The following is a 24430-nucleotide window of genomic DNA, read 5'->3' on the forward strand; positions in this document are numbered from 1 at the left end:
TTAACTAGTAGTAACATTGATAATAATAATAATAATTGATTGTTACAATATCCTATCCTTTTTTATATGAAGATTATATCCCTCGTGTTGTAAGAATCATTTTATTGTCATGTTAAGAAAAAGACAAGGTATATATAGTATTAAAAATAGTGACGATACACTTTATTCAATAAATTGGTTTCTATTTTTTTTAATATGATAAAAATTTTAGTTTCTACAACAGTGATGGATTTTTTCTTTTTATATATATGTGTTATGTGCAAACAAAGGTGAGCCTTGAAAAAGTAGATTTGATTTGAATTTGGGTAGTGTAGCTGTGCCTGTGTAGGAACTTCTAGAGAACCCTTTACCTCTGCCAATTGCGAAACCCTAAGGATGAGTGGCGACGATAGTGGGGGGAAGGGTTTGCTCTGGAAGCTTCCGGTCATCAACTCCAACGATTTTGGTAAATTGGGTCCCGCCTTTGCACTCGGCGCCGGTTGCGGTGTCGGCATCGGCGTTGGTCTCCTCGGAGGTACTTTACTTAACATTTCATTTTCTCACTCTCCCTGCTACTGCTAGGAATCATCGAGTTCTTCACTATTCTATTTGGATGCTAAATATATAGCAACTTTAGATGTTTTTTCACTGAGCTAATAAAATCTTATGCGAGTTGGTTGTGACTTCAGGAGTGGGTTTTGGTCCTGGAATTCCTGGCTTCCAAGCTGGTTTTGGATTTGGTGCTGGATGTGGTGTTGGCCTAGGGTTTGGCTATGGTTTGGGGAAGGGAATGGCACAAGATGAGAATAATAGGTACTCTAATCTTGGCAATGGCACTCCTTTTCGTGCTTATGGAAACATTCCTTCTCAGTAAGTACATTGCCTTATTTTTTTAATGCAGATATCCTCATTTTTCCCTGCTTATTTTTTTTTTCTTTTCATTTTATTGTTCCTTTCATTTTTATGCGTTTGTTTGATTACAGAGATTTCTGTGTTTATCGTCGGCTAACTTACTCAATTAGTGAATCTGTTTAGACCTCACAGCAATTTGAAATTAATTAAATTGCCTTTTATTTAGAGAGTTTTTCATAAATGAAGGAACACTTTGCAAAAATATTAGGTTAAAATTACCTTCACAAGACACAAAGTGTCGGAAAATATTAGCATATCTAAGACTGTTAACCCCACAAACAGACTGTAATTATAAGTTTTGGTGAACTTTTGCACAAGACTTTGAGCCACTAAATTTCATAAAGAATTTTGGTATGGATAAATGGATAATGATATTTTCGCACCACTTTTAACCTAACTTTCGCACGGTGATAAAATTAATAAGGTAAGCCTAAGCTATTCTATGACTGAGATTGTTATGTAATTTCAATTTTTTTTTTAAATTTATTTTATATGATGTTTTGAATATTTTATATGCTGCTGTCAGGGATGATATTACTGCGCTTGTGGACGAGCTTTTCGTTAATACCAAAAAGCTTGTTGCGGTAACCTCAAGAGAAATTGACAAGTGGAGAAGATGAAACGATGAATGGGAATTGTATATTCGTATAAACTAGGATATGTCTAGCAGTACTTTTTAGTTACTTACGAAATGATAATTCATTGCAAACTCAGCATGCTTATGTTCGTAGCAATACACGAGATGCTAAATTCCATATTAACATTCAGCTGGAGCAGTATTTGGTCTTCATTGAAAGTGAGTTCCACCTTTTTTTTTTTTTTTGTTGGCATACATAAGCGAGTTCCCCCTTTGTTGAATTGAAGAACGGATTCACTGAATTGTCTGCCGTGTGCCCGAATTTTGTGAAGCAAACACAGCAAGGGCTGGTTGCTTGTTATACTGGGTTTTGGCAATTTCTAGCAAATTAGGGTTGATACCAACATAATCAAAATTAGGAAATACTGTTTGAGAAATTGGGGCTTGTTTGGTTTAAGGAAATATTTTCTGTTTTTTTTATTTTTTTTATAATTACAAAAATATCATTTTGTTTTAAAATGTTTTCCCACGAAGTGATGAAAACATGAAAATGTTATGCTTTTATATAAATCTTTGAAAACAGAAAACAAAATTTGGTTGTATTTTTTATAACTATTAATACAAATAAAAAATATTTTCTTAAGTTAAAAATGCTCTTAGTTTTAACTTTGACTAAATCCTAATTTGGGATTAGTCTGGTTTAAAGAGTTAAAATTTAAGATGATATCTGGGATTGATTCGCCTCAAAAAGAGGTAATTAGTGTTATATTAAATAAAAAAAAATCCTGTTATTTTTTGGGTGATCAAACGTCTACTTGGAAACTCTTTCATCCCGGATACCACAAGAGTCCATGGGTGATGGCACCAAATGAGTGGTTTGTACAGAGTCATACTTGACTTGTCGAAATTCTTCTTTTACATTAAGAAAAGTCCTTACACGAAATGATCCCATAACGAAAATAAAATGGTCTCTGTGCACTGTGTATCTGGAAGTCATGTGACTTACTATCATGTGGTAGACATTGTTTCTCCTGAATCTGAAGAAAAATTACGAAATCAAAAATCCTCTAATTGATCAGTACTAATTTACAGGTAAGAGGAATGGATGATGGAAAAACCTCCACGAGTTAGGATAAAACATGTTATCCAAACCTAAGCAATATACCAACTCAGGAGCATCCCACGTAAGCTCCATCATCTTCCACGTATTAGAGAAAATCCAATGAAATCCTTGCATTGGATTACACATTTTGCATGCAAACCAATAGGAGCCAATGATCATGAATCCGATGTGGCACATGCACATCCACCAAACCATGCATATAGTATATTCCTCTTCTTACCCTTCCATTCATTCATCAACTACACTGCTCGTTAACCTCTACAACCTTCACCTGAGTTTCTAAGGCTTCCAAAACATGGCTTCCCTGGCCGCTTCCACCGCGGCTGCTTCCCTTGGCATGTCGGAAATGCTCGGAAACCCCGTGACCCTCAGTGGCGCCACCAGGTCAGCTCCATCACCCTCTAGCCCTGCAACCTTCAAGACTGTTGCTCTTTTCTCCAAAAAGAAGGCAGCACCACCACCAAAGCAAGCTGTATCTCCTGCCAATGAAGAGCTCGCCAAGTGGTATGGTATGTCTCAATGTTCTTTTGTTCAGTGTTGTTCTTGTTCATCCTCATTTCTTTCACAACAATAATGAAGTTGAAGGTTTAAGGTATTTTGTTAACTTTACTGCTTTCATTTGGTGTGGCAGGTCCTGACCGAAGGATCTTCTTGCCAGATGGTCTCTTGGACCGATCAGAGATCCCTGAGTACTTGACAGGAGAAGTGCCTGGAGAGTATGTGTCTTCTTCTCTTTAATTAGTCTCCTTTTCTTTCATGCTGAAACTCTCATTGACATATAAACTATGGAGAACTTGAAAGTACTGAATATCTATGAATGTTTAGTTCTTGTTTTGTTAATTTGTTAATCTGCGTGCTTGCAGTTATGGTTATGATCCATTTGGTCTTGGCAAGAAGCCAGAGGACTTCGCCAAGTATGTCAAACACTCACAAACTAGATATCTATATATACACTGAAATGCTGAATTTCTTGAATATGTGCTTATGTTAAATTGTTTGTGGGTTAATGTGGTGGGGGTGCTTGATGATTTGATGTAGATATCAGGCATTTGAGTTGATTCACGCCAGATGGGCAATGCTTGGTGCTGCTGGATTCATCATTCCTGAGGCCTTTAACAAATTTGGAGCTAACTGTGGTCCTGAGGCAGTTTGGTTCAAGGTTTGCAAGCCCTGTGAACTGTGTCACCTTGTCAACTTCATTAATACACTGGTTTTATGAGACTCAACAAATTAATTATGTAGATATACCTCTTAACACTGTACTAAGCTAAGTTTTGACTAAACAGCTTGCAATTATACATGTATCCGGTATGGTATCTCTTATTTCATATGCATGTTAACTTCTGGAAAGTAGTTGAAAGATAGTCAAGGAAAGTAATACCTCTATTTGGTATTTTCATTATCTTATTGATGTTTTCTTGGGTGAATTCCTTTACCTTAAAACCAAAATTTTGCTTATTATCTTTTAATTGTAATTGATTAAGTGCTTCCACTTTTTTCTTTTCCTTCTTTTGGGTTGGAGGTAATTAAAGTGAAAGCTGTTGGAAATGGTTATGTTAGTTTATACAACCCTTGATATCAGTTCAATTAGTCACAGCCACTTAGTTCACAAGGAAATCAAATGTTGTGTGCGATTTGTTTGGATCTTAAACATTTTCCAAACTTCATCTTGCCTGTACAAACTGTAAAATTGGAAAAAGTTAGAATTGCTGGCTTTGATGCTCAGCTGCTGCCTGCTAGCAGCACTTTTGTAGGCAATTGCAAAACAAGACCCTTATCCTCTCTGCCATGAGCAAACTCCAATGTACTTGAGTTCATGCCATGAGAAAATGACCATTCTAGTGACTTCAGATTGAGTATACTTTCCATTGATTTTACTCATATCATATTCCATTTGCTGCTTTCATTGTTTAGGCGATGTCTTATTTCTGATCATTGGGTAATTATCTATTTTAATTTTCAATAGATGTTAACCTTTTAATTTAGCATATAGCATATGTTAAAATGCCCATGGTTGAAAACTTGTGACTATATGTTTACGCTGAGCTTATTTTCTCTATGGAATCAATGCAGACCGGAGCATTGCTTCTTGATGGGAATACGTTGAACTACTTTGGGAAACCTATCCCCATCAATCTTATTGTTGCTGTCATTGCTGAGATAGTTCTTCTGGGTGGTGCAGAGTACTACAGAATAACTAATGGCCTGGTATGTAACATTTTAGTTGTGAAATTTGTTTGCTGTCACTATTAATACATTTATCTGAGCCTTTCTCATATCCATAAGGATTGTTACTTATGGGAAGGTTATTATTAAAGAACTTTTTAACACAAATTAATCAGCTGACTTAATAATTGTTAACTAATCCTGATAGGATTTCGAAGACAAGCTTCATCCAGGTGGTCCATTCGATCCATTGGGGCTAGCAAATGATCCAGACCAAGCTGCATTGCTAAAGGTGAAGGAAATTAAGAATGGTAGACTTGCTATGTTTGCCATGCTTGGTTTCTTCTTGCAAGCTTATGTCACTGGAGAAGGTCCAGTTGAGAACTTAGCAAAACATCTCAGTGACCCTTTTGGTAACAACTTGCTCACTGTGATTGCTGGCACTGCTGAGAGGGCTCCAACTCTCTGAATCAATCATTGCCATGCTCTTTTCCAATCTTAAATGTACAATACATCTTACTGAGACATTATTAAGGCATTTTCTTTTATTCCTTGGAAGCCAACTTACTCTTTTAATTTATAGAGCCTGAGTTACGTCCACTACAATTTGACACCATGTTGAAGCTCTTCCAAATTCTACGTCAACTTAGTCATGGTTTCAAATAAAAACATACAACAAAGTCCAAATGGCAATAGTTTCTAAATTTGAAAGTTAATATTGTGTAGTACTTGAATTTTTTTAATAGGGACATAAGAATATATATGAGGCTATCTGTTTGAGTGCCGAAGTCTCAATATAGTTCTTTAAACGATGATGAAAACTTAGTTGATTTTTTTAGTTAAATTTTAATAAACTTTCTGATAAATTATTAGGATAGGATATTGTGCTTATCTTTTTTTCATACTTATTTTACCTATCAATTTCTAACACTATCAAATCATAATCTCAAGAAGAAAGAGAAATGATAAATGTTAATTGAGATTCTAAACTAACGGTACTAAAGAGGAATAGATAAAATAAGCAGACAAAAAAAAAATAAGTAGAGTAACTTATTTTCAAAATGTCCTATCTTTAATTATTTTTTGGTCCCGCAACACACCCTTGCTAGTCAGTTTTGAATCCCTTTAAAGGGGGTAAAAATGATTGACAAATTTGTTAAAAATTGTCAAGATTTATCTCAATCTCAAAAATCCCTTAAATTAGAATAAACTTCTAATCCTTTCTATAATCAATAATATAGGAATTTCGGGGCGTTTGGTTCAAGTTTTTGGTTTGGTTCTCCATCCATTTTAAATTGGCATTCCATGATTGCTTTGTTTGGTAGAAAGATTAAATTATTTTTGCCATGCTTCTCTTTTTTCCAGCCTTTGATAAGTATGTGCAAAACCAAAAACAAATCAACGTAGAACTTTACCACTTTGAATATGATATTCTTAGAAAACTAGCTAAATTGCAAAAAAGGTGAACGAAGAGGTTACCTTATTACCCTCTCATAAGTACACATGTCTATATCTCTGAAATATCAAGGGTTATTTTTGGTATTTTAACACATTTATCCATCATTATTTCACCTTCAATCAAATAAAGACTCACAAAATTTAACTCAATTTTCTTGTTAAAATTTTGACTAACCAAACAATTTTTTTTAATTTTCTTACCAAACTCACTTTCCTATCATATAACTAGTAATCGCATTTACCTGATAAAAAAAATATCTCCTCTATCAAATGTCTCGTTTACATTCGTAAAATGTAAGAACAAATCATGTCAAAGGATCATACGGTCTTGTGAAAGAACCGGGTTAACACAAGTGTGAGGGCCGTTATATCTTGTACTTTGCCACATTTTATTTCTATTTTTTATTTTTTTGTGAAACTTTTTTCCCCTAACTGTCCAATTGCACATGATCTGACTCCTCTTTAGGTACAAACCCTTCGTACTTCCCAAACTACCATGATCCATATTCGATGGCTCAGAACATTCTGTAGTAGTGACCTTAGTAATATAAGAAATCTGAAAAGGCTCATTATATTAAAAAAAAATTCACTTGTTGAAAGGTGTCTGCCTTAAACAATTGAAGAAACAAAAACCTTGAACAAGTGAGATTCGAACACACTACCTTGGAGTAAAGAGAGTCGTTTCCTACCACTACGCCACCATCACTTGTTGAATAATTTATACCATTTAATATATTTATCATATAACTTTTAAGTTAAGAGAATTATTTCAAAAACTGCATATAATGGGGTTCTAACCCCTTGCATTAAGGATAAACAACACAGCAAATACCACTAAACTACATCAGGTTATTGTGTAGATGGCACCATTTAATATATTTATTATATAATTAAGTATAAAATATAAATTTATATATATATATATCCGGTTCATGCGGTTCAACCAGTGACCCACCGGTTGAACCATTGACCCAGTGACCCGATACCTAGACCGGGTCAATGATCGGTCCGGTTCTAATAACATTGCTATCGTGGACTTAGATTTAATAGAAAAACAAGGAAAAGAAGTAAAGATTTCTAGGAAAGGAGAAAACCTTCAATACAGTACTCCCGCTACAGGTACATTCATATTAAAAAGAAAAAGTTTTTGAGACTTAAAGAAAATTATAAAAAAAATATAAGTTAAAATGAAAAGCAGATTTCTTTTTTTTTTAGTAAAAGAGTTTGGTACTCTTAGGGGCGTTTGGTGGAGGAGAAATTTTTTTTTGTCAGCGAATCTCAATTTTCAAAAATATAATTTTTATATTCAATGTACGATAATATCCAAAAATTTAAAATTTAAAAAATTACAGTTTTTCAAAAATCCTAAAAAAATCCTCGTACCAAACGCCCCCTCATTGTATTAAGGGGGTGTTTGTTTCAAGTTTTTGAAGAGGATTACCGGTAATTCTTCTTTGGTAAATGTAATTACCACGTTTGGTAGAAGGAATAAATTACGATTCCCGGATATCCAAGGATTACCGGTAATTTGATTTATAAAGAAAAGTCACTATTCAGATTACCAAAAATAATATGCTAATTCGGAATACCAATCAGAATACCAAGTAAAGGGAAAACACAACAATAAATTTTGAGACAAAAATACCCCAATACACATAAAAATCTAGACTCAATCTATCAATTACAAAAGTAAAAATAGTTTGGGGTTATTTTTGTAAAATAACCTCATATTCCAAGTCATATTTCGTTCTAAACCAAATATGGAATCAATAATTTTTACCCAATATTCCCAGTAATATTTTGGCGAACCAAACACCTCTTTCGTAAGATTCCAAGTAAACTCAATTCCTACTGAATTTTCATTAATCATGATTCTCGGTCACCAAAAAATTTCTCTTGTACCAAACGCACCATAAAGAAATTTCCTAGGAAAGATTGAGGAACTGATTTTTTCAGCATGGTATTTGGTTAGACCTTATGAGGAGTGGGCTCAGCTCAGGGTAGTTACTAGTTATATAGTTTGGTGGTACTTGGGCCCATGACTATCATTACAACTTTATGCTTGACATCTTGGTTCTTTTCCTAGTTATTATTTTGTTCATCTTTTCTTTTTCCCACTAGTCTTCTGGGGCAGGGGCATTATGTCAGTGGCTAGTCTGAATTTTCTGCATATTCTATCAAAAGGAGATGCTTTTCATGTTGATGTTGACCCCAAGTCATAGCATCCTAAGTTCCAAACAGAGCCGTGGTACATATAACTTGGCATGCACCATCTACACATGCAAGGGCCTTCAAAGAAAAAGCAAACTTCCAAATTAGTGAAAATACAATCTCCAATGAACACTTTTAGTAGGTTAATTAAGCACAAATGAATTGAATCTGAAGTGGTCATAATTTGTCACTTTGAAAGATAAATCAGCAGATGAGTACCATGGAACTTGCTGGCTGCTACTAAAGTATTAGTAGTACCTATCATAAGTTAACTTATGTGTTTGCTCTTTCCTTCATATGAATAGAAAATGACAGAATGGTGGGGTGGGCGAATATTTTTTAGTCACATGACCTCAAAATAAAACCAAAATTTTCCAATCTATGATAAGTCGGTTTCATTAGGTTGCTACCTAAATAGGTTTACAAGAGAAAATGAAAAGCCAGACCCTTAAAATTTGAAGAGATTTTGAGAATACTGTTCAGCATCCAATCAAATAGCTGTTAATTTAATAGGATATAATGTTTCACTTTCAAGAGTAAATGAAAAAAGAGGGGGAAAAAAAACTCTTTCTTATAAAATGAAAGCATGGACTAACATTCCTCCTTGTAATGGAAAGTAAGTCAAAAAAGAGATACATGGCATTTTATTCCTGTAAGAGAAGCCATGTGCCTCTGCAAAGCATATAAAAAAATGGCAAAAAGGAGTAAATCCTCAAAAGTACTAAAAAAGTAATAAAACAATAAAAATTCAACAACAGAAAACTCTTGTTTGTAACACAATGCTTTTTTCAATTTCAGATTTTCAGTTACAAAACTGAGGTACCAAAGTGTTTTTATTTTTATTTTTTAATTTCTTTTCTTGCCAGTTGCTTACCTTACCACCAAGGCTTGAGGCATGGACCCAAGCTATTTGTCTAATTTGGATGGGACCAGTCTCAGACTCCAAGCTATAGCAAGTCCAAGGCCTCAAAAGAAGCACTATTCAATATATTAATAGCTGTGCCAAACGTCCTTTTTGGGTAAGTGTGATAACTTCCTTAATTTCCCAAATTTGAAGCTGAAACTAACCAAACCATGGAGAAAAGGACAGAGTTTTCCATAGTTTACAAGTAACTAGACATGTTGAAGGTTTATTTTAGGATTGATGAAAAAGTGTAGGTGAATATTAAAAAATATCACGTTTTGGTTCAGGTTTTTTCAAGAAATACCAGGCAAATAGGATAGATGGGAAAATGACTTTTGTGTTGATTTTTGGATAAAATTTACTGTTACAGAATACCACTTGAGATGTGGTATTTTGAGATGACTGGGGAAGTGAAAAAAACAGGTGCAAAGTTTCTCCCGAACATAGATTTTGCATATTTAAATAAATTTTCCTGGTAATATTTGGGTCAACCAAACAACTTTTTTTACATTTTCCTATCAAACTCGCTTTCCAACTATTTTCCTATCAATTACATTTTCCTAGTAAAATTTTTTTTCTCCTAAACCAAACACTACCTAAAAGATTAAAAGAATAATCTAATATTGGTTATCTTTGTAGGGTAATCTATCCTGCACAAATACAAAGAAGAAAAGGGGCAGGGCCAGTTGAGATTTCCTATATAATTTACTCAATCAAGTATATTGGTAACGACATACAAGAACTTTATCAACGTTCCTTTTGAGTAATATCATTTTACATTCTTCTGACTGAGTCTTAATCAAATGTTAATTATAGGGTGGTCTTGTTTCGCCAATTAAGTAGATTGTTTTGTTGCTTTCAGAGAATTAGAGAGTATACATAGTCAAATAAATCACAGATTCATAAATTTATGAGAATAGAACGAGCAGTGCAACATTTAATATTTATCATCTCTTGAATATTGTTTATGACCATACTCAATAAATTGTGAATGCTTTTGTGGTCCAATTCTCCATCTAGAAACTTAATTGGTTCAACCAATTTGACAGTTACTTGCTCAAAACAAATTGTATTTCATTTTTGTCTTATTTTATATTGGTTATATTTATCTCATATTACGTAAGAAAAGCCAATTTCCTACACACAAAAGAGAGATGGATCCCACCTCTATTTTTTCTCTCTTCTCTTATCTATGAATCTCACTTATTATTTTATTTTTATTATATGAGAGAAAATTTTTCTTACAACATAAGAAAATTATTTTCCATTTTATATTATTAAAAATGATAATGATTCAAATAATAATTACTCCATATCTGTTGGACTGTTCATTAATATTTTAAATTGTTGTAACTTTTGGATGGCAATGAAACTACTTAAATGATTCAAATTAATGAAGCTATCCTTATTAATTTAGTTTTTTTTTAAAATAGTTTGTGATAATCACGAAGGGTTTTATAAGAGTTATGTTGTAAGAAAAGTGATTGTGTAATGTTATAGAGATTCATTTTGAGTGCCATAATTTATTTATTTTTCTTTTTTCTTCAAAAAATATAGGTCCCACAAAATATTGTGTGTAAAAAAATTTGTTTTATCATGTTAAATGACAAATGCAAACATCAATCATAAAATATTGTGACAAAATTTTTGAATTGAAATAAAACAAATGAATACGAACTATTTGGCAGGTCATGACAGTGAAGAGTGGAGGGGTGTCAGAAGCAGTGTCAGAAGCAGTGACATAGCACGAGGGAGACCAATTAAAGCATAATAAGAATAGTAAACAGCTGCAAAAACATCCCTGTTGACTCATGAAGATTATATTAGAACTGAGTGGTAAAATAAAATATTGACAATTAATGCCAATTTCCAGCTATGAGATAAGTATTCACCGTTAAACTCTTGTACATCACATGTAGTTTGTGGTTTATGATTCTTTTTTAATAATTTTTTTTATCTCTCTATTTTTTTTGGATTAATATATTTTCTATAAAATAAAAATAATTTTATCTCTTATACTTATTCCAAAATGGGTTGGGTTAATTTTATCTATTTTTGTGTAAATGCAAGAGATAAAATTATTTTCATTTGTAAGAGAAATATGAATTTTTAAAAAAAAATACTTTTACAAATGTTTTCATCACTTTATTTTCTTCATATGAATTAATTAAATTGAAGTACAGTACATCATTTTTATTTTGGTGTAAACAATAGATCATTGTATATGAGCGTCAATAAATAAAAATATAGGGATTATTGATATTTTTTTATTCAATAATAGGGATTTTTCTACAGCAATAAATAACAAAGTGGAAGATACGTTTCAGCCTAGTTATTATGGACCGGATAACAGGGAATTTGAATTTGAAAAATGTACTGGATACATACGCGCTAGGCGCGTGCCTTAACTGCTCCCAAGAGATGCATGTGGCAAACGTAGTGCTGTTAACTGTTATCTCCAATGGTGGGACCTACAAAACCTGCAAATTTATTTACTTCCATTTATTGGTCTATTTCCGTTGAAAAAATCTAAATAAATAAAATAAAAAAACCGACAAGTTTGAAATTTTGAATATGAAATTCTATGAAGACATATATATACTTTGTTAATAAAATGATGTACATTATTCGTATACTTTTCATGGTTTTGAAGTGTTTTGATATCAATATTATATTTTTTTTTAAGTAGATAATGACCTGTGAGGCTGTGATGCTATTTTTACTTCTTGAAATTAAATATGGAAGGAATTTCAAACACAAATACGGAAAAGGAAGTGCTTTCAATATTTTGATTCAAACTTTGTTAGTTAATGAAATTTGAAAGAAGAATGAAAAGCAACTGGATATATTATAACATTGCTAAAAATATATAATTTTTTAATTTTTTTCATCCAACAAATAATGATAGTTTAAGTTTTCACAATAATAATAGTAACGCTAAGAATAATAACAATAATGAGAACAACAACATTGGAACAATTGCACAGACACATTGTTGCACTGTATTCTAATGTTCAAGGACTAAATTTAAAATTAATATGAATAAATACATTTTTTTAAGAACTAAATTTAAGTATTTTGTGAAGAGACATTAATTTCTTTTTAGTTGATATATATTTCTAAAAATTAAGCTTTAGATTTAAAATTAACCTTAAATCCTCTGCTAAATAATGGAAATTTATAGCCGTAAAAACAATCTTGTCTTAAAATTGAATGTTTAGATTATCTATTTCCTTTATTGTTTTCTACTTTATAGATTAATCAACCCGTTTAGGGAGTATGTCTTACTTGCATGTCTGTCAACACATGAAACCAAAATGTGACCAGGAAAAAAGGTACTTATGTCTATAATCTCAGTCATTCAAAAAATTACTTTAATAAGACTAAAGTGTTATTTAATAACTTACGTTATGATGTGAATAAAATGTTATTTAATGACTTATGAGAGTACGTGAGAAAACTGCCAGTTGAAAATTTTGGAAGTGTCCAACATTCCAATCAGAAGTTCCATGAGCACCACATTTTACTGCTTTTGATTTATGGTGTTTCCGACTTGACCACTTCACTTGTTTTGTTTCTCTTAACTCTCTTTGCATAGCTTTGAATTCGAAAACCAGGACTTGTTGCTGTAGAGTGAGAACTAGCAGTGGGAAAAGCCAACAACAATCTATCTTGAATCACAAACCTTTTTCATTCAGAACTGAAAATGGGTTTTTCTGTGCTTGTTCTCTTCTCTTTCCTGTTTTTCCTCTTGAACTCAACATGTGTTTGTGGGAATGAAGAGCTGAAAGCACTGATGGACATTAAAGCCAGTTTGGATCCAGAGAGCCATTATTTACACTCATGGACTAACAATGGTAACCCATGTGGTGGTTCTTTTGAAGGAGTAGCATGCAATGAGAAGGGTCAGGTGGCAAACGTTTCTTTGCAGGGAAAGGGTCTCTCAGGGAAGCTTTCACCAGCCATTGCTGGGCTTGAGCACTTGACAGGACTCTACTTGCATTATAACTCTTTGTATGGTGAGATACCAAGAGAAATTGCAAACTTGACTGAGCTTAGTGATTTGTATTTGAATGTGAATCACCTGTCTGGGGAAATCCCTCCTGAGATCTCCAGCATGGAGAACTTGCAAGGTTAGTAGTGGTTGTGATTCTGTTGAACAAGATTGAAACTTTTATTGTTCTTTGTCTTTATTTTTCTTCAACTTTTGCTGTTAAAAAGTTTTTACTTTTTTATGTTTGTGTGTGTTTAAATGCTGTTTAGTCATGGGTTTCACTGAAAGATTTGAGCTTGGTTTTGTTTATTTATTGTGCCATTTCTATTGCTATATCTCCTCAAATGGATTGGTGAGCTCTCTTGCACTTGTGCAAAAATTGTTATTTAATATTGATGAACTTCTGCTTTGTTTTAAGCCTATTGACTGTTACAAGCTTCTCTCTATTTAGTATTTGATCAAAACTAAAACTGCTACCAAGAATATGACTTTTTCATCTTGATTTCTTCAGCTTTGATTAGAAATAATATTTTATTGGTGGTTCAAATTTTGCAGTGTGCTTATCTTGCTCTTTTCTCTTGATTTGCAGTTTTGCAGCTTTGTTGTAACCAGTTGACAGGAAGCATACCTACACGGCTTGGTGCTTTGAAAAAGCTTAGTGTTGTTGCTCTGCAGTCAAATCAGTTAACTGGTGCTATCCCTGCTAGTCTCGGTGATTTGGGTATGCTGGTGAGGTTAGATTTGAGCTCTAATCATTTCTTTGGTTCCATTCCCACAAGCCTAGCCGATGCTCCTTCACTGAAAGTTCTAGATGTTCACAACAATTCACTTTCTGGGAATGTACCTCCTGGTAATAATGATGTTACTGCATATATTTAATTTTGTTGGTTTTTTCCATTTCTTTAGTAATATGTTTTGGTCATCTGAAATGTTTTTATTTGCTTTTCCTTGGTTTAATGTAGCTCTGAAGAGACTAGATGATGGTTTTTTGTATGAACAAAATCTGGGGTTATGTGGAGTTGAGTTTTCATCCCTGAAAACTTGCAATGCTTCGGATCATGTCAATCCCAGCAGACCTGAACCTTATGGAGCACCAACAAGAGATATCCCAGAAACTGCAAACGTTAAGTTACCTTGCAATGGAACTCGGTGCTTGAATTCATCAAAGTCCACTCAAGCCACATCAGTTACAGTTGGCATATTTGTGTCTGTAATTGCAATGTCAGCAATAGGTGTTTTGACCTTCATACTATATCGTAGGAGGAAACAAAAGCTTGGAAATTCTTTTCATATCTCTGATAGCCGTCCAAGTACTGATGAAGCCAAGGGTGTATACAGGAAAAATGGATCTCCTTTGGTCAGTCTTGAGTACTCTTCTGGATGGGACCCTTTGGCTGATTGTAGGAATTTCAATGGGGGTAGCCAAGATATATTCCAGAGTTTCAGGTTCAACTTGGAAGAAGTGGAGTCAGCTACTCAATATTTCTCGGAGTTGAATTTGTTGGGTAAGAGTAACTTTAGTGCAACATATAAAGGAGTTTTAAGAGATGGATCTGTTGTGGCTGTGAAGAGCATCAGTAAAACTAGTTGTAAGTCGGATGAATCTGAGTTCTTGAAGGGATTGAACATTTTGACCTTATTGAGGCATGACAATTTAGTGAGGTTGAGAGGATTTTGTTGTTCAAGGGGACGAGGTGAATGTTTTCTGATTTATGATTTTGTTTCTAATGGAAACCTGTCACGCTTCCTTGATGTGAAAGAAGGTGATGGAGAAGTCCTTGAATGGTCAACTAGAGTTTCTATTGTGAAAGGAATTGCTAAAGGTTACCCTTCTATCTTACCCTTTGTTAAATTAAAATTCCTATAACTTTTGATTTGACCCTCTAGGCAATTTTTGAGATATTCTAAGATATAAACCAGCAGAATGATAAGAAAATGACAGTGACTAGTAATTAGATATGTTATCTTTCTCTTACTGAATGTAATTAGAAGTGATACTTTCTTGTGCTTTCTATTCTTGAAGTCTATACTAAACCTTATTCTCTTAATCAGGTATGGCATATTTACATGCATACAAAGCGAACAAACCGATTCTTGTTCACCAAAACATCTCAGCTGACAAAGTTCTCATTGATCAGCGGTACAATCCATTGCTAGCAGATTCTGGCCTTCACAAGCTTCTTACTAATGATATTGTCTTCTCAGCACTTAAGGCTAGTGCAGCAAAGGGTTACTTGGCTCCTGAATACACTACTACAGGCCGGTTTGCTGAGACAAGCGATGTTTTTGCTTTTGGGGTGCTGGTTTTCCAGATCCTTTCAGGGAAGCAGAAGATCACTAGCTCAATAAGGCTTGCTGCAGAATCCTTAAGATTCCAAGAATTTATTGACCCTAATCTCCATGGCAGGTTCTTTGAATATGAGGCAGCTAAACTAGCAAAGATAGCTTTGCTTTGCTCCCATGAGTCTCCTTTTGAGAGGCCATCCATGGAAGCCATTGTTCAAGAACTGGGCAATTGTAGTAGCTGTCTCTGATTTCAATGACTAGTTAGTGCTAACTGCTCATGTTGGTGGTGACCTTTTTAGGGATTAACATTGTTATGTGTTCTTATCTAAGGACTAGCTTTTATGTGAATGCCTTGGACAGTAGTTTGTAGCTTAGACAAGGGGGCATTTCTTTCCTCAAATCACCTGTAATTTTATTGAATGTATTTTTATGTAAAAGGTGAATGCCTCTTTAATTTTCAATCAGGAACTCACAACCCTTCCCCTTATCTTTTACCAAACCAAAATTCAAAGTACAAGTAATCTCTCCACTAACTGAAGTGCAAAATTCTGAATCAGAATTATTGATTTTCTCATCATTACAGCATTCCCTATGAAGCTTTTGCACTCAAACATTATTTTTACTAAAGTATAAAGATATATTTATTTGTCACAATGATTCCCGGCTTACCCGCAAACATGAAGGGCCATTATTTATGGGTATTAGATCCAACTCACTAGCCGTACAGTGAAGGTTTATACTTTATAAAAGTTTCTTTTTGGTACGGTTACTATCAATTATATCTGCTGGACCTGTGCCTTTCATCTGGTTGCCTTAAAATCACTTTTGCATCATTAATACAAGTTAAGATTTTAAAATTAAAACTACATTGTTTATCATTTTCTTAAACTCTCTAATTTTATTGTATTTTATTTTTTGCCTTCATATTATTCGGATTTCAGTTAACTGTAGAGAGTCAAATTTTGTTATGTTGGGGTTGGTCTTGTGAGTGATTTATCTATGATGAGTAAATTTGCTAGAATTTGAATTTTGAAGATAAGGATGGATAAACACTCTTGCCGTGTGAAGTGTTATGGTATAACTAATGAATTGTCACCGGAGAATTTTAACAATGGTTTTGGATTTGAAGCGTGAATATTGTACAGAAAGTTATGCTGTCTTTTTTGTGTGTTAACATGCTGTCTTATTTTACTAGAAAATAGGACACCGAAAATCGAACTTTTGATTCTATGATCATCGACCATTTTAAGCAACCATTTCACCTAGCAGTTTAAGTTTAGAAGTGAAAACCTATCAATAATTTTTATATTATATCTCTCTAGCAATTAGTTTGGATACTAGACCATGTGGCCTAAAAATTTGTACATAAGCCAACCCAAACCTAACCCTTTTAACTTATTTATTTTACTCCTAAATCCTAACGCGCCCACCAAGCAATTTCAGGTTACATTTGATGACAAATAAAAATTCTTATTAATAGTAGCTAAAACCATTGGATCAAGTTGCATTTAGTGATAGTTTAATTAGAACAACCAAACCAATAAAAACAATTTTTTTGTGGTCTTATCATTCATATTGAAGTTTTCTATTTTCAGGGGTGTTTGATTAGGAGAAATTTTTTATTACAAAGAAAAATAATTCTCAGAATATGATGGATAATTTTTTTACCCGGGTAAGTTACAAAAAGGTGTTTGAAAGACAAAAAATTTATTGGGAAAGTTGGATTATTTTTACTAATGCTATGTTTAGTTGATGATGAAATATTGATGGAAATGTGTTATAATATTACGAAATTACCCATATAATGATCAAATAATGTTAAAATATTAAAATGACAGTCACTGATAAGTCTCTTAATTGAGACTTAGAACATATGATTTAATTGGAAAATGAAGAGAAAAAGATTTATTTTGCTGTTAAAATACCTCAACTTTGTGTGAATTGTCTTTTGTTGGTTAAAAATGCTAATGGACTGTACATGTTATATTATTAGGCCCAATTACTACTCAAAGGAAAAGAAAGAAAGGGGCGACCTAAAATACTAAAGCCCAAAGGAAGAGAAGAAAGACACAATCCAAAAGAAAGAGAGAGAAGACAGAATCAGAAACGCAAGGCAAAAATCATCGAGAGAGAACCCTAGCATCGTGCGATCAAACCCAAATTCCAGCCGACAAAACCCACGCCATCCATCCCTAACCCTTGCCACAAATCAACCGATAAGATCAGATCGTCCTCTTCTTACCGTTCATCCGTCCAAATTAACCCATATCCACAGTCCATTAAGAAAAGAAAACAAGAAAACCCTAGCCACTATTTTTGGTTCAGAAAAAGCCAAACAAAAATCCGTTACTTAGTGGAGGCTGGAGCGATTGAGAGCACACGTCAGTGTACGGGTTGAAGGAGCAACAATTCCATTCGGATTGTCTGAGCAGGGGAGTGGAGCATTGTGGGGACCACCCATTTGCAGCGCACAAGCAGCGCATACTGCTGAGCTGGAGCAAAAGAGGAATATTGTGCAAAGAAGGAAAGAAGAGCTATAAAAAGGAGAACAAGGAGTGAGTGAGGCCTTCTTCGGTTCTGCTTTGGAATTTTATTCTTCTGGTCTTCTGAATATTTTTTGTTTTGAATTTTCTTTCTGTTCTGTTTTGTTCACCAAATTTTATTTGTTGTTAAGACCAGTGCTGTAGTTTTAGTTTAAGCATTTTATATTCTGCAATATTTGATTTTTCCTTTACTGTTTTTAAGCTCCATTCTCATGGATAGGAGCTAAACTTTTTATAGGTTGGGTGTAGGTACCCAAACCACAGTCGTGAATGTGTGTTAAATGCTATTTTTTTTGAAGTTGATTCCCTTTTTTTTTTTACACTGTGCTTTAATTTATTTATGCTACTGTTGAGGCCTGATAGTAGGATATGAGTTTGGGAATTAGTCATTGAGAAATGACTAAGTCCAGAACTGTGTTGAACACATGGACTTGAGTGTGAGAACACTCAAGGGATGTTACTCAGAGATGAGAACAACTTCCATATTGTGTTGGATTGGATTATAAGGGTCTTTTCTTTCGTTTAGCACAGAGATGTGCAGATGTTTGTTAAAGATAAAAATGTTTTTAAGAGATTAAAATCAATAAGAAAAGGGTCCAACACTTGGGAACTAATTTTGAGGGATTTGTTTTTTTAGCACTTATTTGGAGGCTGTTTGGGAGGGGAACCAAAACTCAACCTGTTTCACAACTTATTGTCAACACTTCAGATTTATTTTCCTTTGATTTCACATATTTCAAATATAATTTAGGTTACCTATTTCTTCTTTTTTATAAAAAAAAGAAACAATCTTCTAACTTTTATTTTTCTTTTTGCATAAAAAATATCCCAACTTATTTCCCTCTAATTTTTCATTCATTAAGCTGTCAAATCATTTTTTTAAACAGAAAAATCCAAAAAGAAAAGAATTCACAGTTTAGTAGTAGTATTGTATTTATTTGATTTCCATTTTTTGTCCATTTTTAGAATAGGTTCAGTTTTAGCAATTATCAAATTTTGTCAAAGTACATACGCTAAAGATCCTTGTGGGAACTATATAAGGGTCTCATATATGCCCTATATTACTTGTTGTCGCGTATACTTGCGCGCTACTTGCATAACTGTTAGCAAGACAATAGTCACCAAACATACATTGGTATCCACTATAGTTTTCAAAATTTTTAATTCTAAAATTTTTTGCTGAACCTCTCTCCTCTCTTGGGATTGGAGACATAGATTAAAAAAATACCGCACTTCACATTGCAAATTTTTGTTCCACTGAGTTGTACAAAATGAAATGCATGGAAGAATATTATACCGGTATTCTCTAACTTGAAGACATATTAAACTTGGTTAATATATTTTACCTATACCACTTTCCCTACATTCCTAGCAAATTTTTCATACCAAACACCCGCTGATGAAGGTAAAAAAAATATCCAGATTACAGGTAACAACAATCCCACATAAAAATAATAAACAAAGGATCCGTATGCCTTGCTCAATCCGTGCCTTTTCTGTCGAAACCTGATCAGCTTCCTAGCACAAAACCATGAATTTAGGCATTTAGCCAACTTTTAGAACGACCAAAGAAAAAAGAGAGAGACGATACCATATCTGCCACACTATATCATGGGAGATGATGCAGAGTAGGAGACCGTGGTTTGTGTGGACTTGGCTGTCTATTGTTTGAAGAATCTTCCCCTTGTTTAGCCACTTCTCCATTGGATCCACAGCAGACCCCATCCCAAGCCCAATTTCTGTCTCCGGGTCCTCTGGGCCCAATTTCCCTAAAAAGAAAAAGTATCTGCATCATTTTACATCTTCTCAATTTTCGTTATTTTCCACTTATATATATCGCTTTTAGTTATGCGAGTCAAAGTAAATCAACATAAGACTTCTTATTTTTGTATTAAAAAAATATATATATACGTATATATATTATATATATATATATATATATATATATACGTATATATATTATATACATTCGTAGTGGCAAGAAAGATATTTTAAAGAGGAAGGGGAAATGCTACTTACCATTCCAAAAGAAAATACTAGATGAATAATATCTCCGTAGACTAAACCAAGTAAAGTATAAGCACTATTTTAAAACTCCACCCCACCCCTGGGTTGACCCGGGTCAACCCTGACCCCTCCCCTCTGAGGGTTGGGGTCACAAGTTGAATCCTATATGCACATCGACCCTTCCGACCCCCAAAACCCCGCTGGGTTTCAGTGACTCCCGGGTCAGAGGGGTCAAAAGGAGTCACTGCATGTTTTTTTTAAAAGAAAATTTCATGAAACAACGTCGTTTTATTAAAAAAATAAAATAAAAATACTTGCAAACCTAAATCTAATCGTTCTCTTCTCTCCCGACGACCTAGACTTGTGGTATCTTGATACTTTGGTATCATTAGAATATGAGTTTTGTACTTTGGTATCTTGATACTTTAATTAGATTGTGTAATATTGACTTGTGGTTATAATTGATGAATTATATTAAATATATTTTGAATCTTTAATGATTGGTGATTTGTTTTTTAATATTTTCTTATAGGATATATATATTTATATTTTATTAATATATAAAATCGGGTCAGCGTAGTGACCTCGTCACCCCCGATTGAACCCGTGACCCCTGACCTCGGCCGGGTCGATGACCGGGCCGAGTTTTTAAACACTGAGTATAAATTTGTTAGACAGCGCATAATATTATTTTTTTTACACTGTCTTTTCTTCCCCGTGTACATTGATTGAAAGGCTATTGTTTTTAAAAAAAAAAATAAAACTATAAATGACACCAATTTTTTTGTAGGTTTGATTTTACAAATTTTTAGTCTCCGTGAACTGATGTTGGAAGAGTTGATCAATCTTAATGAATAGTATATTAAGCAGTAGTTGTAATATCTGAAGACAAGACTTATGAAGTTCACATGACACATGTTGATGGTGGCAGTGATTCCCTTTCCCTAAACATGTAGGCATCGATTAGCTGTTTTTGAGTGCTAATTAAACTGTTTGCTAATGATCATTATTACACTTTTGCCTGACGCTTTGATACAAATGTGCAGCCAGCATTGTATCAAGGTTTTTGCCGTAATTTGCAGAGACAAAACCACACAAGCCCCCACGTTAGAGCAGGTTAGCAGCCCCAGGTTGTTTTTATTTTTAATTAGAGTAGCACAAAACAATTAGTTTTAGGTACTCTTACAGTTGTCTATAGAGAACTTGCCGATGCTGTCAGAGATATTTTTGGATATTTCATTCAAAGATATTTCATTCATGTGGATGTTCACTGTGATATATTTAATTTTGCACAAGTCACATATAATTTCATACGCATTTTACTGTATTGCGTTAACAAAATATTTAGATTTTGAATCAAGGGAAGGTAAAAAGGCCCTAAAATCAAGTAGATAAATAAAACTCAGCTAATGGACAGAGTATTTCATAAAGGAGAACCTGTAATGAAGTGGGAAAGATGTTCAATTTTAATTTATGTTAGCAATTTGTTCAGTAAACAAAAATGCTATTCTTGCTGAAATTTCACTGAATAAATTAAATGTATGTTGGCTTGGAAACAAAACTAGGATAAGAAGATGATACGGCTAATTTATTGATGTGATCTTTTTTTATTTTATTTTATTTCTTATAATGATATATGCTACTTAGACCTAGCTCAAGTGGCATGGTAGAATAGGAATTGATCGAGGAAGAGGTCTTAGTTTAATGCTTAATAAAATTAATAAAAACGTATTTATGTGTTTGTTAATTTGACAGATCTATAATTTGATTATTCTATTGGCAATAGTTTGTACACATTTTTGTAAGATTCAATCGTTTCCTTAATCTGCCTTTCCACTTTGTGGGTTTGATATTCAAAGACAAGTAGAAATCTAGATTTTCTAAGATTCACATTCCCTTGTGACTTACAAAATGTCGCAAAGGAACTTTTGGCCAAGGTATTTAGTTATGCATCCATGGATTACAAAAGGGAAGAGGGACAATTTAATTTTGACCAAGAGTCTATATAATTGCTGTACGAGGCCTCTAGTCTATCTTCATTCAAATATATGCATAACATAACAAATCTTTGCATCCAATTTATTCAATCTATGTTTATAATCTGGTATATATACATTTTAGAATAGGACTAACTCCTAGTGCTTCTTAATAAAAGCAAAATTTAGTACTCCATTTTGGTAGAGAATAAAATGGAGGACTTGGAGGGGGCTAATATTCTAGTCAATGTTTATGACAAAATTAACCATATGATTAAGCTTGAATAACTTTCCCGTGAGGAAATCTGACCCTGAACACATGTTCCTCCCCTGTGCATTTATCTACCTTCACAACCCAATGGCTTTTGATCTTCCCATTTCTGCTACCATATTTTGGTTTAGTGTCAGCTACTCCAAATCTAGTCACTAGCAGCCCTTCTCCTATTGGCAGGAGCTGAGTTTTTGATCCACATGAACACCAAGACCCTCTGCAGCTAAATGCATTATATCCCACAACCACTGTGCCATTTTGCTTCCTACCCTCTTGAACTGCTTTGAGAATCTCTTCATGATTCTCAAGGTTGCAGTCAATGAGCAAAAAATCTGCTGTCTCATATTGTTCTAACAGAAGTTCTTGAGCTTCTCCAACCATGAATTGAACTTGATGAGAAGCAATTCCCAAGGCATTTTTGGAGGCATTTAATTCTTCATGGCCACCAACAATGCAAATGACCTGGCCACCAGTTTGATGAGCAGCAGCAACCAAGGCTAGTAGTGTTGTGGAATCTGCTGCAGCAGCACAAGCCATAACCATCCTTTGTGCACTGTTTCCAGCAGCTAGTGCTGATATAAACTCAGCCACATCTGGCTCTTTAGCCTTTTGACCCTGAAGAAAAGAAACCAAAATAATCAGATAACAAATACTGTTATGTAAAATTTTTGAAGATAGAGAGATTCAAGAAACTGAGTAGAATTTTTTTTTAAGATATGTTAAGAGACTTAAGAGAGAATAATACTAACCATTTTCAAAGTGCTAAGATAGGCCTTTGTTGCATTTTCTGCAGACCAGCAAGCCATAGTTCACTTTATTGGTTCTTTTAACTCTTCTAAGGCTCTTTTTTTTTGGATGGAAGAGGATTTTCAGAGACTTGATGCAAATGATGAGTGCCTTGGCTTTGGTTCTTGTGCTTTATATATATATATATATATGGGAAAAGTGTCTATCATTTAAAATTACACAACTTACATCCTTTCACTCTCACAAAGAGGCGGGACCCACACTTTTATTTTTTTTTGTCAACTCTCTCTCCTACTTTATCTATCTCTTTCTCTTTCTTAAAATGACACAACTTTACATCCTTTAAAATTATACACACTTTTCCCTATATATATATATATATACAGGAGCAACCAAGGGTTCTCACTGCACATGGTGGGTCATGTATCATTCCACCTAGCTCAGGACATAGAAAAATATATAATAATGCAAAATGATATGTATATACCCAAAAACAAAGTTTGTTCGATTCCATGTATAAAGTAGTTACCAACTTGGCTAGGTTTATTGAAAATATTCATTACTTTTTTTTTGGTAAAAATTGTTATTTAATTGGTTATAAACACTAGTGCTTCCCTTCCTTGCTAATTTTCCGTCAATTGGACGAGTTTTACAGGAAGAGAATACAAAATTTTCCAAGAAAAAAAAAATTGAAATTCGGAAATGAAAAGGACAATGCACACATTACACATATATTTGATTAATCTTCCGTTGGCATGGAAACATGTCAAATATAAACAAAGTAGGTATATATACTAACTGATTTCATAAATCTTATGGATCGTAAGTAAGCTTCTTGGATATTGGCATAGTACATTAAAAAAATATATTTAATAACAAGCTTGGCTTATAGATGGTTAAAAAGATAAGATCCTATATTAGTTTAATCCAAATTCCTATTTATTTAGGAAATACGTAAGTAGCTTCCCATTCAGGTCTAGGCTTGGTGTAAGTAGCTAATTAATCGCATTTTTGTTGGTGTTGTCTTGGTGTGTAAGCTTTTTATTGCCTAATATGACAATATACTTGTCAACCGAAGTCATGTGTGGGTTACACTTTGATATATATATATAATATCGATCAAAGAGTACTATTGAGAAATTGGAAGAGTTATTAGATGGTGATACGGTTCATCAAAATGTAAGGATATATAATTGGTATGGTATGTGTGAATGTATGAGTTTTAAAATAGTATTTCTGGTTATTGAATTCTTTTGCTGGTAGTTATTGATTCACG

The 24430-nt window shown here is 33.7% G+C and overlaps 4 protein-coding genes across 5 annotated transcripts; 3 read left to right on the plus strand and 1 right to left on the minus strand.

Annotated features, from left to right (window-relative positions):
* Window positions 1-275: 275 nt before the first annotated feature.
* LOC133285747 (uncharacterized) lies at window positions 276-2699 on the plus strand. Of its 2 annotated transcripts, XR_009748049.1 has the most exons (4): window positions 276-514; window positions 669-849; window positions 1418-1687; window positions 2561-2699. XR_009748049.1 is itself a non-coding variant. In XM_061483026.1 (3 exons), the coding sequence occupies exons 1-3, from the start codon at window positions 376-378 to the stop codon at window positions 1509-1511; spliced, it is 414 nt and encodes a 137-aa protein (XP_061339010.1). In that variant the 5' UTR covers window positions 276-375; the 3' UTR covers window positions 1512-1816. The 2 variants fall into 2 exon arrangements, 1 of the variants encoding a protein (XP_061339010.1); XM_061483026.1 differs by lacking the exon at window positions 2561-2699 and having other exon boundaries at window positions 1418-1816.
* A 109-nt stretch (window positions 2700-2808) lies between these two features.
* Window positions 2809-5357, plus strand: LOC133285745 (chlorophyll a-b binding protein CP26, chloroplastic). Its single transcript, XM_061483025.1, has 6 exons — window positions 2809-3100; window positions 3223-3307; window positions 3455-3505; window positions 3630-3750; window positions 4665-4799; window positions 4966-5357. The coding sequence occupies exons 1-6, from the start codon at window positions 2887-2889 to the stop codon at window positions 5224-5226; spliced, it is 867 nt and encodes a 288-aa protein (XP_061339009.1). The 5' UTR covers window positions 2809-2886; the 3' UTR covers window positions 5227-5357.
* A 7679-nt stretch (window positions 5358-13036) lies between these two features.
* Window positions 13037-15858, plus strand: LOC133285756 (probable leucine-rich repeat receptor-like protein kinase At5g63930). Its single transcript, XM_061483037.1, has 4 exons — window positions 13037-13463; window positions 13914-14174; window positions 14287-15147; window positions 15377-15858. Exons 1-4 carry the CDS (start codon window positions 13037-13039, stop codon window positions 15856-15858), a joined length of 2031 nt encoding a protein of 676 aa, XP_061339021.1.
* A 6552-nt stretch (window positions 15859-22410) lies between these two features.
* LOC133285739 (uncharacterized) lies at window positions 22411-23213 on the minus strand. The gene is made up of 2 exons (XM_061483010.1): window positions 23157-23213; window positions 22411-23022 (listed from the first exon to the last, which is right to left on the minus strand). The coding sequence occupies exons 1-2, from the start codon at window positions 23211-23213 to the stop codon at window positions 22411-22413; spliced, it is 669 nt and encodes a 222-aa protein (XP_061338994.1).
* Between the last annotated feature and the right edge of the window lie 1217 nt (window positions 23214-24430).

The sequence above is a fragment of the Gastrolobium bilobum genome, unplaced genomic scaffold (genome assembly GCF_033153095.1).
Source record: "Gastrolobium bilobum isolate Gb01-03AN ecotype WA unplaced genomic scaffold, APGP_CSIRO_Gbil_v1 utg1991, whole genome shotgun sequence".
Taxonomy (NCBI): domain Eukaryota; kingdom Viridiplantae; phylum Streptophyta; class Magnoliopsida; order Fabales; family Fabaceae; genus Gastrolobium; species Gastrolobium bilobum.

Coding starts and splice junctions, on each gene's coding strand:
- LOC133285747 (XM_061483026.1), top strand. CDS start 376: ATGAGTGGCGACGATAGTGGGGGGAAGGGTTTGCTCTGGAAGCTTCCG. Junction 515..668: donor CGGCGTTGGTCTCCTCGGAG/GTACTTTACTTA, acceptor TTGTGACTTCAG/GAGTGGGTTTTGGTCCTGGA. Junction 850..1,417: donor TATGGAAACATTCCTTCTCA/GTAAGTACATTG, acceptor TGCTGCTGTCAG/GGATGATATTACTGCGCTTG.
- LOC133285745 (XM_061483025.1), top strand. CDS start 2,887: ATGGCTTCCCTGGCCGCTTCCACCGCGGCTGCTTCCCTTGGCATGTCG. Junction 3,101..3,222: donor AGAGCTCGCCAAGTGGTATG/GTATGTCTCAAT, acceptor TTGGTGTGGCAG/GTCCTGACCGAAGGATCTTC. Junction 4,800..4,965: donor ACAGAATAACTAATGGCCTG/GTATGTAACATT, acceptor TAATCCTGATAG/GATTTCGAAGACAAGCTTCA.
- LOC133285756 (XM_061483037.1), top strand. CDS start 13,037: ATGGGTTTTTCTGTGCTTGTTCTCTTCTCTTTCCTGTTTTTCCTCTTG. Junction 14,175..14,286: donor TTCTGGGAATGTACCTCCTG/GTAATAATGATG, acceptor GGTTTAATGTAG/CTCTGAAGAGACTAGATGAT. Junction 15,148..15,376: donor TGTGAAAGGAATTGCTAAAG/GTTACCCTTCTA, acceptor TCTCTTAATCAG/GTATGGCATATTTACATGCA.
- LOC133285739 (XM_061483010.1), bottom strand. CDS start 23,213: ATGGCTTGCTGGTCTGCAGAAAATGCAACAAAGGCCTATCTTAGCACT. Junction 23,023..23,156: donor ATCTTAGCACTTTGAAAATG/GTTAGTATTATT, acceptor TCTTTTCTTCAG/GGTCAAAAGGCTAAAGAGCC.